At 30.4% G+C, this 18,174-nt stretch overlaps 3 protein-coding genes across 6 annotated transcripts; all 3 read right to left on the bottom strand.

Moving 5' to 3' along the window:
- Positions 1–69: 69 nt before the first annotated feature.
- LOC110629520 (uncharacterized CRM domain-containing protein At3g25440, chloroplastic) lies at positions 70–5,816 on the bottom strand. 4 transcript variants are annotated; one of them, XM_021776525.2, is made up of 6 exons: positions 5,675–5,816; positions 5,304–5,393; positions 3,113–3,326; positions 1,841–2,129; positions 1,093–1,500; positions 70–801 (listed from the first exon to the last, which is right to left on the bottom strand). In XM_021776525.2, exons 3-6 carry the CDS (start codon positions 3,232–3,234, stop codon positions 256–258), a joined length of 1,365 nt encoding a protein of 454 aa, XP_021632217.1. In that variant the 5' UTR covers positions 3,235–3,326; positions 5,304–5,393; positions 5,675–5,816; the 3' UTR covers positions 70–255. The 4 variants fall into 4 exon arrangements, with proteins under 4 accessions (XP_021632217.1, XP_021632218.1, XP_021632220.1 ...); XM_021776526.2 differs by having other exon boundaries at positions 3,113–3,329; positions 5,675–5,722; XM_021776528.2 differs by lacking the exon at positions 5,304–5,393 and having other exon boundaries at positions 5,675–5,814.
- Positions 5,817–5,990: 174 nt separating this feature from the next.
- On the bottom strand, positions 5,991–7,159 carry LOC122721472 (calmodulin-like protein 3; the record flags this gene model as incomplete). The annotated part of the gene is made up of 1 exon (XM_043949306.1): positions 5,991–7,159. A coding segment is annotated over one exon (357 nt), but the record flags the coding sequence as incomplete, so codon positions are not given.
- Positions 7,160–15,592: 8,433 nt separating this feature from the next.
- On the bottom strand, positions 15,593–16,441 carry LOC110629397 (putidaredoxin). Its single transcript, XM_021776350.2, has one exon. The coding sequence runs from the start codon at positions 16,272–16,274 to the stop codon at positions 15,786–15,788; it is 489 nt and encodes a 162-aa protein (XP_021632042.1). The 5' UTR covers positions 16,275–16,441; the 3' UTR covers positions 15,593–15,785.
- Positions 16,442–18,174: the final 1,733 nt, after the last annotated feature.

Raw genomic sequence — 18,174 nt, 5'->3', positions numbered from 1 at the left:
GTATCTCGAGGATGGAAATGAGAAATTCAGAGTTAAATTTGTGACACGAAGTCAATTTGGCTCATCTAATGATATTGCGCAAGTACAAAGTAATTTTTTGTATACGACCGGTGAAAATTAAAAGAATTAAATGTACTTGTAATGAAATCAAAATTTGATCGTTTGTTTTCATTGTGCCTAAATGCTAAGCATATGAAAAAATGATGACGAAGCTGTTCAAACCAAGATGATGGTGATTGCAACTCTCTACATCTCCTACCTCTTCTGCCTCTTTAATAGAGAAGCAGCACGAAGAACCATTCGGTCGAACTCGTCGAGGGAGGGTGAGACATCTTTCTCTGATGACTCGGCCTCTTTTGAGTCCTTACACAGTTGGCGCAACTGCTCCTCAAGATCTTCAGCGTCTCCATTACCTTCAATTGGGAACCTTTCAAACTCATCCAAATAAAGACGACCTTTTGCTTTATCCTGTGTCTCTGTCTCAGAGTCTGTCTCAAAAATATCAGATAGATCTTCTGAATCTGATACCATCCCTAAATCTGTGGCACATTCATCCTCAGGACATTCCTCTTGCCTGTCAATAATTTCTTTCAACCTTTCCGGTTTCTCCAGTTGCATGCTTGAAATGCTCCTAGATTTTCTAACATCATCCTCAGTCTTCAGGGTCTCTTCAACAGAAGCAGCCCCACTTTCAGCTTTGCCTTTAGCCTGTGCCTTGAGCAACTCAAGATCCTGTTCAAGTCTAGGAATATACCTCCGAATAGCCCTAAGGCCATCCCTATACTTCGATTTGTCCAAAGCCTGAAAAGATGGATTGGAAAGAAAAGAGAAATCAGCAGGCAGATTGAAATTCAAGGATTTAAGGCTGCTTTGTTGAATTAATAAGACAACCAAGTCAACAAGAACATGCATAACTCTGTCTGGCATGCTTGCTTTGTGTTCCATTAGCAAGCATAGGTCACAAGAGAGAATTATTCATCAGCGGATGGAAGTATGTTTGATCACTATGAAATGCTGATATCTGCATAAAGGCATATTGGATTCTTGCAATTATCCATGAAGGATTCCAGAACACAAAGGAATGAAATTAACCTTCTTTCTGCCGAGAGTGACCCTCGGTGACATTATTTCAGTTGGTGGCTGGGAATAATTCTTTCCCCTATACATGATTATTGTGTTTTCTTCATGAATATCTAGCACAATCCCTCCAGTTAAACGTGCCAGGTCAGCAGCAATCTCCTTGACCTCCTCTGGTGAGAATGTCTTCACCACTACCTTCAAGGTTTGATGTTTCTTCCAATGCAAGTGCATGTTAAGAATTACACCCTGGTAGATTCCTCGTCTCCCTACTGGTACGTAATTCTTGCACTTTAGGCCCATCTTTAAAAAAAAGAAATGCTCTTCTGGGGTCAATATCTCTGGATCATGAGTTGGTTCTGATGATTCAGCAGGTTCGATCTTCTTTAAAGCTTGAACAAGCCTTTCCTCTTTCATTCTAGCCTGCAGTATGAAGATATGGACAAATGACAAATCTGACAAATAATATACTGACGGTGTATATCAAGAAAGGCACCATAACCAACTTTAGACAAACTTAAAATCTTAACTGAATAGTTGATCTAACCCATCATAATAAATAGACAGAGAGAGAGAGAGAGAGAGAGAGAGAGATTAGAAAAAAAAAATATAATATTACAAAATAATACAATCAGGAAGCCAATATTTATTTCAAGGGTCTCTAACATTATTTGATTCCAACTGATGCAACTCAAAATTAAGAAAGAAAATTAGGTTTACTAATCCATTATGTACTATATTTTTTTTTAAAAACAAAGTTTACCTTTTTCAACTTGTATAAAATTTTTTCTTCTGCAGTCATTCTTTCATACTCTTTCTTCTTTTTCCACCTGAAGAACTTTAACCACCTTACAACTGCTCGTTTTCCTTTCAACTTTTTCCTCTTCATTTTACTACCATCAGAACCATCAGCAGTTGTAATTTTCCCAGAATGGGCTGGTGGCTCCCCATTCTTGTCCTCATTATTCAAAACCGAACCAGTATGAATCGATAGACATCCCTCCAAATGAGGTCCTTTAATAGTACAAACAGACTGGCCCAAAAGCAGGTACCTAAGAAAAAGGCTTGCACGTGACATTAATCAAGCTAACAAAGGGCAAGTTTATCTTCATAAATGTTAATTCAATTTCAGCTTTCAAGTTCATGCACAATTGCAGAAAAGTCGTCTTAAAGTGTTTAACATTGACTACATAGAATTTGAAAATGGATAAATTTCATATGCTCAAAACAATTCATTTTTTCATATATTTTTTGGAATCATAACATTTAAGAATGATCATAGGCAAAACTTCCAAAACCAGCTAATTTATCAAAATGCTAACCTGAAAAAAATGTGCACATCACAGAATTACATTTAAGAAAACAAATAATGACTGTGATAGATATCTATGATAAGACATGGACCTTGCATGTCCTCTAGTTCTTCACAGCTTGAGACATGAATTGCAAGAAGCATCACAAGAAAGAAAGAAAAAGCGGGACAAAAAAAGCAAGACTACCAAATAACTTTTTATTAAAAGCACATAAGAAAATGTAGTAGTTTCACTAACCAAGCAACAACAGAAAGCTACATTGAGTTCTTTCATAATTTCTAGTATGGTAGTTTTGAACCATCTCAAGGAAACAAAAGAATTAGAACATTATACACGAATTCTATTGTTCCGTAGAACTATCTTAGCCTCAAAATATCACATGAAAATTTCAAATCAACTAAACTGCCATAAACCATGCAAGTTTCATGTAAATGCGTGAGTATTTGGGTACAATTGTGATTTTCTTTGCACCATTAGCTATCAAAACACATAGCTAAAGCATATTACCCATAAACTAAAGGCTTAGCCAAATTACTATCAGAAGGTTCTTTTCTCCCTAATAATTCCACAGAAAAATGAAAGAAAAAAAAAACTTTCAAACTAATTCTTGCACTTAGATCTAAACTTTGATCCATTCAAATCAGAATATAATTACATGGGAAGTAACCAAAAAGGATTAGAAGCTAAAAGAGCATAAGAGTTTTAAAGTATAAGAGAGATACCTGTTTCTACAAGGAAATGATTTGGGAAAAAAAGGAATTGAAGGAGACAACAAATTCTTGAGCAGATGAGACTTGCAAAAAGCCACTAATCCTCTAGATGATAAAACCCTCTTTACCACCATTGTCTTTTACTTTTTGGGTTTCCTCACCTGTTCTTCAAATGAAGCTTTTTTACGATTTCTCTTTCTTACTCCAAATTTCTTCTACAGCTGTACTGCTGACAGGTTGAGAATGAAATAAATAACTGCTGATTTTACAAAATGATGGGATTAAAGGAGGCATTTAATGAATTTTGTAATTTTAAAATTATTTAATTTTTACAATTCACATTTAAAAATTAAATTATCTAACAAAACAATGTTATTTTTGCATTTTGGTAGTGCTGTAAATGTGTGTTAATTCATAATGATGTATGTTCCACTTAAAATTCACCAGTTTTTTCCAATAATCTTGAAAAGTAATTAGTTCAATTTATAAATACATTCACTTGCATTTTATTAATCATGTATACATATAAATAAAATTTCAAAAAACTAATTAACCTTATTTTGATAAATAATTTTTAACTTTAAATAACACCTTTTAATTAAATATCTATCCTACTCCCACTATTTTGTAAAAAAAATAGCCAATTCATCTCATTCTCAATTTATTAGCAGTATAGTTAGAGCAAAGGATCAAAGGGAGTAAGAAAGCCAAAAAAGCCTCAATTTTAAAAAAAAAGTGACAAAAAGAGAAAAATAGTGGAAGAGAGAATTTTACATTCTACACATCAATGTTTGAGTCTAGCTGCTAGAATTAGGCACTAAAGGTTTCTTTTCTTTTTTTTTTCAAATTTTTTAGGAGAAAATAGCTATAATTTAGGTTTTTGTGAGCCTTCTAATTTACGAGTAATACGTTTTGGCAATGAATTTTGAAAACTAATGGTGCCAAGAAAATCACATTTTTACCCAAATAATTTATGACAATTTAGTAATAACTAAAACTTTTCATGTGATATATTTTGAAGCTAAGATGGTTCTACATGACAACATGATTTTTGGATAATGTTCTAATTGTTAGGCGTATTTTAACATGGTTTGAAGGTTTTGAATTCCACATTGAAAGTTCCAAACAAGTCCAATTTTGCTGCTTGGTTGGTGAAGCTACTTACTTCCCATTTTAATAAAACTTACCTTGCCATATTCGCTCCCTCTCTCATCACTTGGTCACTCGAGACTCGAGTCTTGAGTCTCGACCTTGCCATATTCACTCTCTCATCCAGTGCGGTGGTAATAGAAATAAAAGATGAATGGAGTATTGGAGTTTTAATGGCAGCATTTGTGATTCAAACAAGCAAATTGAACAGTGGATTTATGAGCCCAAATCAATGGTTAGAAGCATCTTGGCATGGCTGATGGAGTAGATAATTTCAATATAATAGTGGTGATTGGTTGAGGAGATTTACTGTGAAAATTGGGTTATATTCCTCCGCTGAGGCAGAATTGTATGCAATTCTTCAGGGTTGTTGATGGTAAAGGCTAAACATTTCAATGAAGTAGAAGACATGTATAAAATTCAGGAGGCCAGAGTTTGTGACACTTATAGAGCAGGAAATGGCAATAAAGCTGCTCATTAGATTTAGGATTTACCTTTCTGCTACCCATACTACTGTCAAACCCAATTACTACTACCCATTACTGATACAATTTGTTACATTTTGTATCCAGGAATTACGTCCACCTGTGAAGATGTCATCCCTCTCTGGCATATCTTTCCTCTGGCTAGGAAGAAAGCTCATACCAACAACTCCAAAACAATAGTATTACATGATTCCAGATGAAGGGAAATGAAGATGTTTATAGGATTTTCTAAACACCGCAGTTAGATAGGACTCTTGGCTTGATTGAGCAACTGCATTAAGTGCTTACTGAATTTCAGTTGAGGAATCCAAAGGGTAAGTTTCAAAGTTAGGTACACAGTTTAGAATTTTGTTTGGGATCCTAAACACGCAGACACAATCACTTTGTAAATTAATGTCAAACTCTTCTTCAGATAGGAAGAGGATAGAGAGAAGGAGAATCAGGATTAACACTATAATAGAAATAATTATCAAATTGGTAATGGTTGACAAGCAAAATAATGATCCAAGATACAAGTAAATCCAGTTTTTCCAAAATAAACAACGAATATTGAGAAAGAAATTACTGACCTTTTTAGGATAAATCCCTAAAACGTCCTAAACAAGAGAATGCGAGATGCTCTGATAATTCATATCTCATTTCTTCCATTATAGCTCTCACTGAAATATTTTTTTTTTAAAAAAAAAGTCAATAACTTTGAACTCGTCACTCAATATCATACTAACAACTCGATTTACCATCACTGGAATTTGTATTCCATTGAACAAGAAACAGCAACGCAAAAATCGAGGTGAAAAAAGAAAACCAAGAGAATAACTCAGTGAATGACGAACAAGCTAAACAGAAGTGAGCCAGAAAGCCACTTAACTACGAATATAGCAGTAACACAAAACCCAAATAGCAGTGAACCCAAAAATCAGTAAACACAAAATCCACTCACCGGCGATGTTAAACGAACCAACTGGTAGGCGAAGCAGGACGAATGAATGGCGGCAAATTGCTTCTAGACAGAACAGCAGCTTTGCAGCGGCGAGATTGGATGGCGATGAGAGAGGGAGTGAATATAGCAATCGGCGAGGTCGAGATTCGGGTGAGTAGGCAACGAGACATATTAAGGATTAAAGAGGAGCGCACAGAGAAGGAGCTAGGGACTGAAACGACGTAGTTTATATATATATATATATATATATATATATAGATAGATAGATAGTAATTCTCCTTGTATGGAACCAGCAGAAACTAATGAAATTTATTACGTATAATCAATTATTATTACATATAATCGGTGAAATTTAAAAATTTCCAAGTCTTAAATTTAAATTTTAATTAAAATTAAATTTATAGGTTAAACCCACAAAAATTCCAAAAAAAAAAAATCAGAGGACCTATAGCCAAATAGAAAAAGAAAAGAACTACAACAAGTTTAGACCCGATGGCCTAGATATAATTCGACTCCTGCAAACCAACACCACCAATGATAACAGGGAAGGAGATCATCAACCATGGCTGTCAGAAGCTTTGAAACAATAAGATGAAGCACAGAGAGGATCACTAGTCAAAAAGCCACATGCAAGCCTACCAAATCTAAGAGAGATGAAGGGAAGGACCGTCGAGCACATGCACCTGGATCCAATACTTTAAAAAGGAAAGGCTGTCTTTCTCGATCATATCATGCCAATTATCTCTAGAGTCGAGGTGATTTTTAGATCAAACGATTCTAAACTAAGGAAGGGAAGAAAGCATCACGGTCAAAACAAACCATATCTCATCGCCTTCAGATCTCTGTAAACCACTTGGGGTGTAGCTCTGGAATCCAAATCTGCAAAAACAAATAAGAGCCACTATATGCAAACAAACCTAAGCAGGACGAAATAAACTCCCTTTCTTTAAGCTCCAATATAAAAAAAATTACCAAAACTATGTACAATCTTGTCCTAAAGGGAGGGAGCATGTCCACATCTAGGCAAGGGAGGGGGAGGAGCCGCTCTTCCTGAGAGGAGCAAGAGCAGTCGCACAGAGTCAGCATAAAAAAAGTCTCATCCTCAACTGGAGAAAGAACTCTCTCTCTCTACAAAATAGAGAGAAAATCTGACAGGTGAGAAGAGTTAACTTTATGATCATCCACATCCACCTTCTTGATCATCCTCTTGCAATCCTCAAAAGTTCTTCCTTGCTTTAGACCCAAGGATGCCAAAACCGACTTCAACTCGTCCATCGTGATAAACCCATCGCCGTTCTGATCGAAAACGTTGAATGCTTCTCTCATGTCCTCATCCTCATCTCTCTCATTCATTATCGTTTGATATAATCCTCCAAACTCTTCAATATCCACAAACCCATCTCCATTAGCATCTATATTTTCTATCATTTGAATCAATTCATTGTCAGGTACATAGATACCAGGTTTTCTATCATTTGAATCAATTCATTGTGTGCTTATACTAGATTGACATAATTTTGGAGTGCTATAATATTTTTATTGGTGAAGATTCAACATAATTAGAGGTCAACAATCCGTCAATCCGGTTAAAATCAAATTAAACCAAAAGTTGAAATTTCAATCTTTACAAAAATCAAATCAATTTTGAGTAGAAACAGATTCGATTTAATGGATATACTTTTTATTTTTTATTTTTTATTTTTAGTATTCTAAAATTTAATTAAAATATTTTAATTTTAATTATAATTTAATTTCTTAATATTATTAAAAATAATATACTATATTTACCAATCAATTCGATTCAAATTTTTTATTTTTTTAATCAAAATCAAATTAAATTAACATAATTAAAATTTTTTAAATTAAAAATTAAATTTAACTGAAATAAATAAAAAATTAAATTAAAATTTTAAATTAATTTAATTTTATTAATTTTTTTATTTAAATGAAATACTGCTGGCTCCTGACAGTAACAACTCCTACATATATTAAAATTTTAAAAATAAATATTTAAATATTTATTAATCATATAGAGTTAATGATAAAAAAATCATTCTTTTTTCATTTTTATTATTGCACAATCTTGCTCATTAAACTCCACACTTTCGTATTTATTTTAATTATGCCTTGTTAAAATTTTTATTAAAAACTAACGTAATTGCATCACGGCGAAATTCAGAAAACAATCGATTATAACTTAAAAGATTAGAATTTAATTAATAAAATTTTAAAATTTCGAATGCAATTATAAATTTTTTTAAAAGTAGGTTTTTTTATTATTTCTCCTAAAATTAAAATTTATAATATTAGAAAAATAATTTGCATTATTATTATTAATTTCTTAATTTGATCAATAATTTAGTATATTAATCTATTTTAATTTAATTTAAATTAATTTACATTCTAATTTTTTTAAAATCTGTACTAATTATCATTATAGTAAAAGTGTATGATAATAATATATATTAATTATATTTTGTGATGTAAACGAAAAATAAAATTAGATTTTTTATGATTAGATCGGCAGACTAGACCTAAAAAAGAAAAGAGAATGTAAAATAATGAGACAACATCACTCTGATACTAAAATTTAAGAAGAAAATGTAAAATAATGAGACAACGTCACTCTAATACTCAAATTGCTTAAATTTTAGTTTAAAATATAAAATTGATTTAAAATTATGTTTTACATAATTTATTTTTAAAAATATAAAATAATAAAATTATTATAATTATTTTTTAATATATATTTTAAAATATTTTTTTTACTTTCAATCATATCATTAATTATATATTTTTTAAAATTATAATAATAATTGGCTTATTTAAAATTAGATTAAAGAAATAATATACTAAATTATTAATAAAATTAAAAAATTTATAATAATAGTAAAAATTATTTTTTAATATTATTCATTTTAATTTTAAGAGAAATAATAAAAAAATTATGACTTTTAAATAAATTTAAAATTGCATTCTAAATTTTAAAAATTTATTAATTAAATCCTAATTTTTTAAATTGTAACCAATTGTATTATGAAATTGTTGAAATTTAGTTAGTCTCTAATGAAAAATCTAATGTCAAGATGAAATTAGAACAAATAAGAATAAATATAAAAGTGTGTGTTTAATTGACTATAAAAGAATAAAGTGTAATTATAAAAATAAAAAAATATAATTTTTTATTATTGACTTTAATTATATAAATAATTAATATATAAAATATTTTTTAATTAAAAATTATTATTATATAATTATGAAAACAATTTTATTATACATATCTTTTAATAAATAAATTTGGTTTTTATATATTAATATAATATTAAAAGTTACAAATATAATATAAATCATGTTGATTTTATTAATAATAAAATTTATTTATACTATTATTCAAAATAAATATAAAAAATAGATTAAACATATAAAAACTTTATAGAATAATTTAACTAAGAAATATAATTTTAAATTTATAAGAAAAATTCAGATTTTTTATTGTGAAAAAATTTAAAAATATGTATATTTCTTAACAACAAAAATTTATTTTTTATTTTTATCAATAAATTAATAATCTGAATTTTTATTTTTTATTAATAAATTAATAATTATATAATTAAAATCCGGACAATGCACATTTCAACCAAACAAATATAAATCTAAGCTGGTCACCGTTATTGTTTCCTAACATTAGTAATGATTGTTTCCGAAAAATATTTTTTATTTTTAATATTTGATACACTAAATTTTAATAAACCAAAAATATTTTATGAAAAACAAACAAGAACCTAAAATTTAAATCATCTCCATTTCAGAATATGTTTTTGTGTTGAATTAGTTACTAACATCCATTCATATAATAATTAATTAAATTATAAAAATTTTTGTAACATTCATAATTTTTTATGTATTTTCATTTAACAAAAAAAATTTAAATATTTTTATTAAAATATTAAATTTTACAAAATAAATTATAAAGTAAAATTCGAAATCAGCCTTGGATGGTCCCTTAATTACTGTACTTTTCCCTCATTTTTAAGGCTTTGCTATAAGCTCACTTCCACCGGGGCATTTCATCCCATCTTGTGGCCTCCTCTAATGAGTTTGAATCCAATGTTTTTTTCTGCAATTCAATGGCTGGTTATGTGTGCTTAATCTGACGCATCAGGTCATGCTTGCCAAATGTTCGATGAAATGCGTACGAATGAAATACGGAGACAATGTCTAGGAATAACAAGTCAATTTCCAGATTAATCTCAGGCCTCTTTCCTGTTTCTTAAACCCATTTACAGTTGCTAAAAAATCAAAATCAAAGTCCACCTCTTTTATCTTTTCAATATCTGAAAAGACATTTTCAAATTTCAATATAATCCTGTAGAACTTCAACTTTGAAATCAAATAAAAAGAACGAAAGTGCAGCTAAAATGTGAAAATAAAGAAGTGAGATTTGGATGTCATCCAACCATGTGCCCAATAAGACCACGGATGAAAGGATCGAATGGGCGAGTTGGTTGGAAGTTAAACTGATATCGCAAACGAAGAAATTGCCTCAAAACATGAGTTTTAGATACAAACAGTTTTGGGACAGAGTGCGTTTGCTTTAGATTTCAAAAACCCAAAATGTATAAAACAATCAGGGGATGTACCAGTATGAAAAGGGCCTGAAAAATCAGCGGAATCGGAATCAGATTCAGGCGAGTGATACTGGCTATAGTTCCATGTCGCAAGTTTTGAAATTAAACTGCCCGGATCGTAAACGTTTCCAGATCCGACCAAGAAGCTGACTTGCTTACCCAAATTTAATAGAAAACATAAAATTCGCCAGAAAATGAAAGGAACAATCAAGAAACTAGTGCGACTGAGACTCTGCAAGTAAAGCATTGAGAGGAAAACAACCAGGGGAAGATGAATTTATAGCGATGGGAATTAGGGTTTTAATGGTAAGTTGAATGAGGCACGACTCCTGACTGCGGGAGCCCAAACCTTCGCAGCCGGAGCCAGTCTTATGAGGCCGAAAGCTTTCGAATGTACTATTGGAAACAACTCAGGCCCATGTGTTTTTCTTTTCTGAAAATAAAAAGGAATAAAAATATAAAACCCTCTATGAAATAAATGGGATATTTTCAGAATTTAATTTGATCAAATTTTATTAGGATAAAAATTTTAATAAAATAATTAAATTTGAAACATGTTGGAATTATAGATTGAATTCAAAATTTTATATTTATAGCTTTGTTACTTCAATTCATTTAAATAAATAATTAATTAAATATATATAAAGAGATATTTTTATAATAATATTTGCAAATTTTATATATTGTGTAAATATATTTTAAATATTTTCTACAAATGATAATTTTAGAATATGAAGTATTATTAAAATATTTTTATATGGATTATTAATTAAAAATATATAAAATTAGTTGAGTTCATAAATTTTTGAGTGAAAATATTTGAGCTTGGAACTTATTATAATTAATAAATTCAGAATGGATTTAAATATTAAAAGTATTAATAAATTGAATTTGAATGGAGTCAAACAATACCAAATGATATCATAACATACTTTATTTACAACTTTATATATTACGCACTATAATTTTTATCTATTTATTTTTTTATTTATTAAAAAAATATATTTTTTAATTAATTTTACTAATATATTTATTTTAAAAATATTAAATTTTATTAAATACTAAAATATATTTTCACAATTGATGAAAGACCGCTTTTAAAAGTAAAATAAAATTAAATCAGATTATGATAATTAGGGGTAAATTTATTTAGTTTAAATCGAATAAATCGATTGAATTGAATTAATTTAAAATTTTAGTTTGTTTTTTATTTTTTTTGGTTTGATTTAATTTTTATTTTTAAAAATTTTAATTATATTAGTTCGATTTAATTTTAATCAGAAAAAATTGATAAAATTAAATTAAACCAATTAATGATAATTGTATATTATTTTTAATAATACATAAAAATTAAATCATAATCAAAATTAAAATATTTCAATTAAATTTTAAAATACTATAAATAAGGTATAAAAAATAAAAAATTTATTAAAAATTCAATTCAAATCGAATTAAATAAAATCATATCGATTCAATTTAAATCAATTTTTATTTAAAATCAGTTCGGTTTAATTTTTATAAATACTAAAATTTTAATTTTTATTTATTTGATTCGATTTTTAATAATTAATTTTGTTAATAATTAATTTATATATTAAGAAAGGTGAAAAATAATTTTAAAATAGGAAAAAAAGAAAAAATGGGAACATGAGAATAATTAAGTTTTCTTTGAGGTGATAAATATAAAATACAAAATGTTAAATTTTATACTATTAAATATATATGCTAAGCATTTTTTTTCCTATATATTTTTCAGGTTCATTTATTATTTTTGTTTCAGCATTTCATGTTATTGCAGATTATTGTGGTTAATTGCATAGAAGTGTTCATGAATGAGGGTATCATGCGATTGTTAAAGTAGTTCAAAAATATTAAATTTTATTTAAATTTATTTTTAAATTATTAGCAAATTTGTAAATTAATATTAAAAAATTAAATAAATTAAATAAGATCAATTTTTAAAAAGTGATGATTTTATTTTATTTTTTAATAATAATTTAAAGATAATTTTGAAGTTAAAAAATTAAATTTAATATTTTTTATATTCGCTATATAATTAAAAAGCAAACTTAACTTTTTAACGTCATTATTTAATAATTCTTTCCTCTCTCGAAGAAAAAAAATAATAAAAATAAATTACTCTTCAATCTTAAAGTAACATTTTTTTATTTTGGTAGCACGCATACATCATTTTTCGAAACAATGTTTCACTCCATCAAAATCTAATTTGGATATAATTTCAATAATAAATATTAAAAACATCACTAAAGACATTTGAATATACAATTGAAAGGCTCCCTAAATTTTCCAATTCGTTATCATCATTTTAGATTTCAAGAAGTGCAGTCTTAATAATGTTATATTTCTGTTTCTTCAAATTACAATTCTTGTTATTCCTCACTTCTTGATCTTCTATCCTATTTCCCCATTCAGAATCGAGAATTTTACAAGAAATTTAAATCAAATGATTCTTTTTTTTTAAAAAAAAAAATTCTCTCATTTAAAATGAAAAAAGATAACTTAAAAAAATCATATAAGAATTCATTTCCAATTTTTCTTGAAAAATAAATTATTTCAAACGAGATCCTAAACTTGTATACACATCTTTAAGAAATCTTGAAAATGCTTCCAGCTTTGCTTTTAGCCTAAGACATATTTTCAAGGTGCTCCTCACCTTGAACTGAAACATTTACACTATGTTTGGATGAGGGGAAATAAGTGTAAATAAGGGAAGGCTAAGGAAAGGTAAAAGGGGAGAAAGCAGGGAGAGTTACAATGAAAAAGGTTACATGTTTGGAGAGAAGTGAACTAATGAAGGGTAAATGAGGGGAATGATATCAAAATTGAAGACTTCTCCTTCCTTACGCCGCAATTTGTGTAAGAAAAAGTTGGCATTTGAGGGGGAAGGAGGGGTAAGCCTTGCCCCTCCTTTCCTTTATTTAAACTCCCTCACCTCTTTGCAAACAAGGATAAATAATTCCTTCCCTTTACTTACCTCTTTCTCGCTTCCAACCAAACATAGCGTCAAGCAAAGGATCATAACATGTTATCCAATATGCTTGGTGAAACATATACTGCTTATATGCTTCAAGTTTATGGATTTCTGAATGCGCTTCAAATCTTTGTTTTTGCCCACAACATATGTCAGAATTGGAATTAGGGCATTGAAATTACCAAGGTAGGGTTTTGCTAAAAGTTTGATGACCTGCGGCTAAGGTGGTGTAATGTAGCGGGTGATAGGAGAATGGCGGGCAATTGACATGGAGGAGCATAATCAAGTGGGGACAAGTACAAAAAAAGAACGTGAGCTCTAATTGGTTTATGGGCAGATATGACTCAACCCGGGAGGCGCTATGAAGAAAAGTTCACAGGAAAATCGAAATAACTCGGTATATTCTCTGGGTAATTTTCAGAGTCAGAAAGGAAGCTTGATACCAAATCCAAATAGAACAAAGCTCTCAAATCCTCTATTAATTCTCAATTGTTAATATCAATAATAATAAACTCTCTAATAAAATGCCTAATGACATAAATTTTTATAGTATAACGTCAATCTTACTACTATTTAGGATTATAAATTTCTTAATTTCATAATGAAAAATTAAATTAAAATGATTCTTAATCTAATCTTCTTTGCTTACATCACAAGAGAGATTAAAAAAGTGGGGCTAGCCTTGTAATTAGAAGTCGCAAATAGCAAGTGCCAACAACCACCGCCCATAAAGCACATTGTTAAGGCCCAAGGACGTGTGGTTACACTAGGGATTGCTCAAGGGCATCCTTTCTAGTTTCTGCTCTTTAGAGAATCCAACCAACTTATCAAATAATCATCATCTCCACAATCCACAACAAGCTGACAGAAGCAATATTTTCATATATTTTACTTATATCACTAAAAACAAAGGCCATTAGAAAATGGGGTTCTCTGATATATCTCCAACACTATTGTGAAAGGTGCGTCTAGTGGCAAGGGTGACATAGCACCGCACCCCACCACACTTGGGCACGCACTTTGAGTCTAGGCTCCAGGACCCTTAGTGTCTTAGTGTGCCTTTACGCCTTAAATATGATCTCCAGAAACTTGAAAGCTACGAAATTATGCTTCATATGCAACATAGGCAACTGCTTATACGCCTAAAACAGCACCTAAGCAACCAAGAGGTTCCCTAGGCTAAAGCATGTTTTGGTGAACAATGATAAAATTTTGCATCAACAGATGGCACCCCATCCTTGAACAGTGAGGGAGTTTCAGATTCTTGTTTCCCTTGGATACAGTAACAAACAATCTGCTGAGTTATGGTAATCTCATCACTCTTTAACAAAATGTTAGCTACCATACCATGCTTTGGGAGAGCAACTCCAGCGTGGACTATTTGTACTAATTTGAAGTTAAGTTCACAGGAATCGACAACCTATGGAAACTAGGACTTTGATGGATGCCAGAACATAAAAACAACAGCAAGATTAAGGTCACATACTTAACAGCAAACCAACAGATCTTAACAGCACTATCTGCTATATTTATTCTGATAGTCATTCTATATCTCAACGTTCTACTGCTTAGACCATTACTCTTGATTGTTTTTTCACATACCAAGGCAGTGTCATTCTACAAGAACACTCTTTTGACACTTCTGCAAGAGGAATACCACATACTCTAACATCACAAGGAAAAATTGAAATTTAGTTTCTCCTGTACAATTTTCCTTTTCAAAAATCCTAAACAGGGTTCTAATATCTACAATATTATTCGCATTCTATTGTTAAAAAAAGAAAGAAATTTAAACAGAACAATCCTACTTACTCAAATTGCAGTCAAGAACTTCCACCATCAGCAAGCTAGAAGACCCATTCACTTCAAACTGCATTTAGCACTAGAGAACTACAAGAGTTTAATGATTCATTTGATCATGGGAAAAGAAGCACATTGTGCAGTATTAACAATCCAAGATAATTAAGCAATTGTTTTCACTTTTTCATACTCTCAATATCTAAAGAATTACAACCCATCTTTTCTGACTTTTGCAAACATTTGGTACAAATCACCCAGAACCTTACATACATTCTATATGTATTTCAACATGACCTTATTCCAGTTTAATATGATCAGGGGTCAACAATGTCCAGCTTTTCCACATAAAGCCTACGGTTAGCTCAGCTCCTTCACAATATTGACTACATCAGTTACCTTTCTTGACATAACAGAGCACAACATCTAAACCCAAGAAATTCTAACAATATCGAAAACTTAACTTACATTACACAAGCCATGTAATTGTAAACAAAAGTCTTGCAAAAAATTTAAATTAGCTAAATCAGAACATCAGAATTAAGTTCCGGAGAACCAATTCAAGGGAAATCTTACATATATCTCACATTGCAGGAAACATAAATCCATTTGAAGCGTGCACATTATTGCATAATCAATTCCAAACATCATGGTAAAGCAAAATCGAAAACAAAACCCTAAACTCATACTCGTTTTAGGGGATATCCCATGGCTTTGGTTCGGGGACTGCAACAACCATACCTTGAAGGTCAGGCGTTAGAACGACCTGGCATCCCAACCTGGCGTGCTTGTTCAAAACCCTAGCTCTAGAATTTCTCTTCAAAACATACTCCTCATCATAGGATCTCGGTGGCAGTTTATTGAGCCACTCCTGGGCGATGCTGACCTCGCACTCGGCGGAGCAAGCGTCGATCTCCTCGAGGCGGTGGGAGGCAGGGTCGATGAGACCGCTGTTGGCCAAAGCCTTGAGGAGAGTCTGACCGGAGAGGCCCACGATCTCCCTCTTTTTACCGTCAAGGTCGACAGCGAACAACTTAACTATTCTGTCGGCGACTTTGGCGGAGGAGGAAGTGGAAGCAGCGGCGGAGGCGGAGGAGCGGACGAGGACGGTTTTGGTGAAAGGGGTGAGAGATGGGAGGCGGTTGAGTTGGGAGGAGAGTCTCTGGAGCGTCGATATCGCCATTTCTGCAGGCGCTCTGAGGAATGGGGACGCACCGTGGGCTAAACTGCAGACGTTTGCAAACAGGACGGAGCTGCGGTTAGTTGGCTGATCAGTGCGGACAAGTGAGCTTCACTTCATTCTCATGCCAGTGGCCCTCACATCCCCTTTATTTTACTCGTCTATGCTTGGGGATTTAAAATAAAGAGAGAATTATTATTTAGTTTTGAAGTATTAATTAATTTTCCGACAAAAAAAGTATTAATTAATTAATATAGTTTTTAAAAGAAATATATTAAATAATTTTATGATTTTAAAAATTCAACTAAATAGTTCTATTTATTGAGTTTAAGTATCGGTTTTATTTTGTTATTATTAGTTTCTTATTGTATATATTAACGCTATGATTACTTAACCTTCTTAAAAGTATAGAGCCATTTAATATACTTTTAAAAATAAATTATAAAACTAAATAATATTTTTTTTATAAATAAATTAATCTAGTGGAAAACATTAGAGTTAGCTAAAAAAATCGAGTTGATTTGAATAATTTTTTTTAAATAAATTAAATTTAAATTTAATCCCAATTGAAATTTATTTGCATTTAATTTATTGAGATACGTAATCTGATTTATTTAATAAATTTATATTTATATTCATATTTATAAATGCATTTATTTAATTAAAGTAATTTAATTTAAATTTATTATTTTAATATAATGAAAATTATGTAATTAGAATATAATAATCTTAAAATTAAAACTTAGGACTATAAAACGAATTAAAATAATTTGAGGGTTTTTTTTTTTGAAGCTAATAATTTGAATTATTTGAAACCAAATGAGAAAAAAAAAAAGTAATTTGAGTTATTTGAAAGTCTAAAAAATTAAGTTTGCTTTGACTTATTTTTTTAATAAGCCAAATTTAGAATTCTAACTGGATAAAAAATCTTAAACTTGTGTATTTTCATGATTGTAGTCTTAACTTTTAGTTTTAGACTATAAAATTTATTTTAAAAATTTTTTTAATGATTATAATTAAATCTTTTAAATTAATTTTGATGAGAGTCACTTACATGAATTTTTTTATTTTAAAAAATTAACGGAGAAAAGAAAAAAAAAACAACGCAAGTGTCATTGAGATATAATTGTATGTATTTATATAGGAGCACATCCAATGATTGACTGCCAACTCATTTAACTTTAACTAATTCTCACGCTATATCACAAGTTATAACTATCTCTACACCCTCTCCACCTCAAACTGAAGCAAGGGGACAAACATCAACTAGCAACAACTTGAAAATGGCATTAAAATCGGCTTCAGTATTCAAAGTCTTTGTAAAGACAGTTGTAAAGATGAATTGACATGAGATGGTAGAATAAATCCCTTCTTCAACTGATCACGCACAAACTGGCGGTGTATGTCAAAATATTTTATGTATTCATTGAATATTGGATTTTTTCGATATATGAGCACAATTTTACTATCATAATAGAAAGGAATGGGATGTGCCACAAAGACTTAGAGATCCTTTAAAGATAAGAGAGTCACAAAAGATGTCTTTCAATACATTTGAGGTGGTGCCATGTACACTTTTTCATTAAGAAATCCATATAAAAAAGCATTATTTACATCCAACTGAAATATTGGCCAAACTTTTACAGTGGCTATGGCAATAAACACACGTACTTTTGCTGCTGGAAAAGCGATCTTTATAATCCACGCCCTCAACCTAATTGTATCCTTTCGTCACAAGGAAAACTTTGAATCTATCAACTTCTCATATGGGTTTGAACTCCACTTTGTACACCCACTTAGAGTCAATGGCTTTTTCAAAGGGATGTGAGATTTCATGTTTGATTATTCTCTAAAGCTCATAACTCTTGGTCCATAGCCTCCACCCATTGTGTGTCTTGGGAGG

This window comes from Manihot esculenta, chromosome 13 (genome assembly GCF_001659605.2).
Source record: "Manihot esculenta cultivar AM560-2 chromosome 13, M.esculenta_v8, whole genome shotgun sequence".
NCBI classification, from domain to species: Eukaryota; Viridiplantae; Streptophyta; class Magnoliopsida; order Malpighiales; family Euphorbiaceae; genus Manihot; species Manihot esculenta.
Note: the sequence above shows the minus strand (reverse complement) of the source record. Positions and strands in the feature narration are given on the sequence as shown.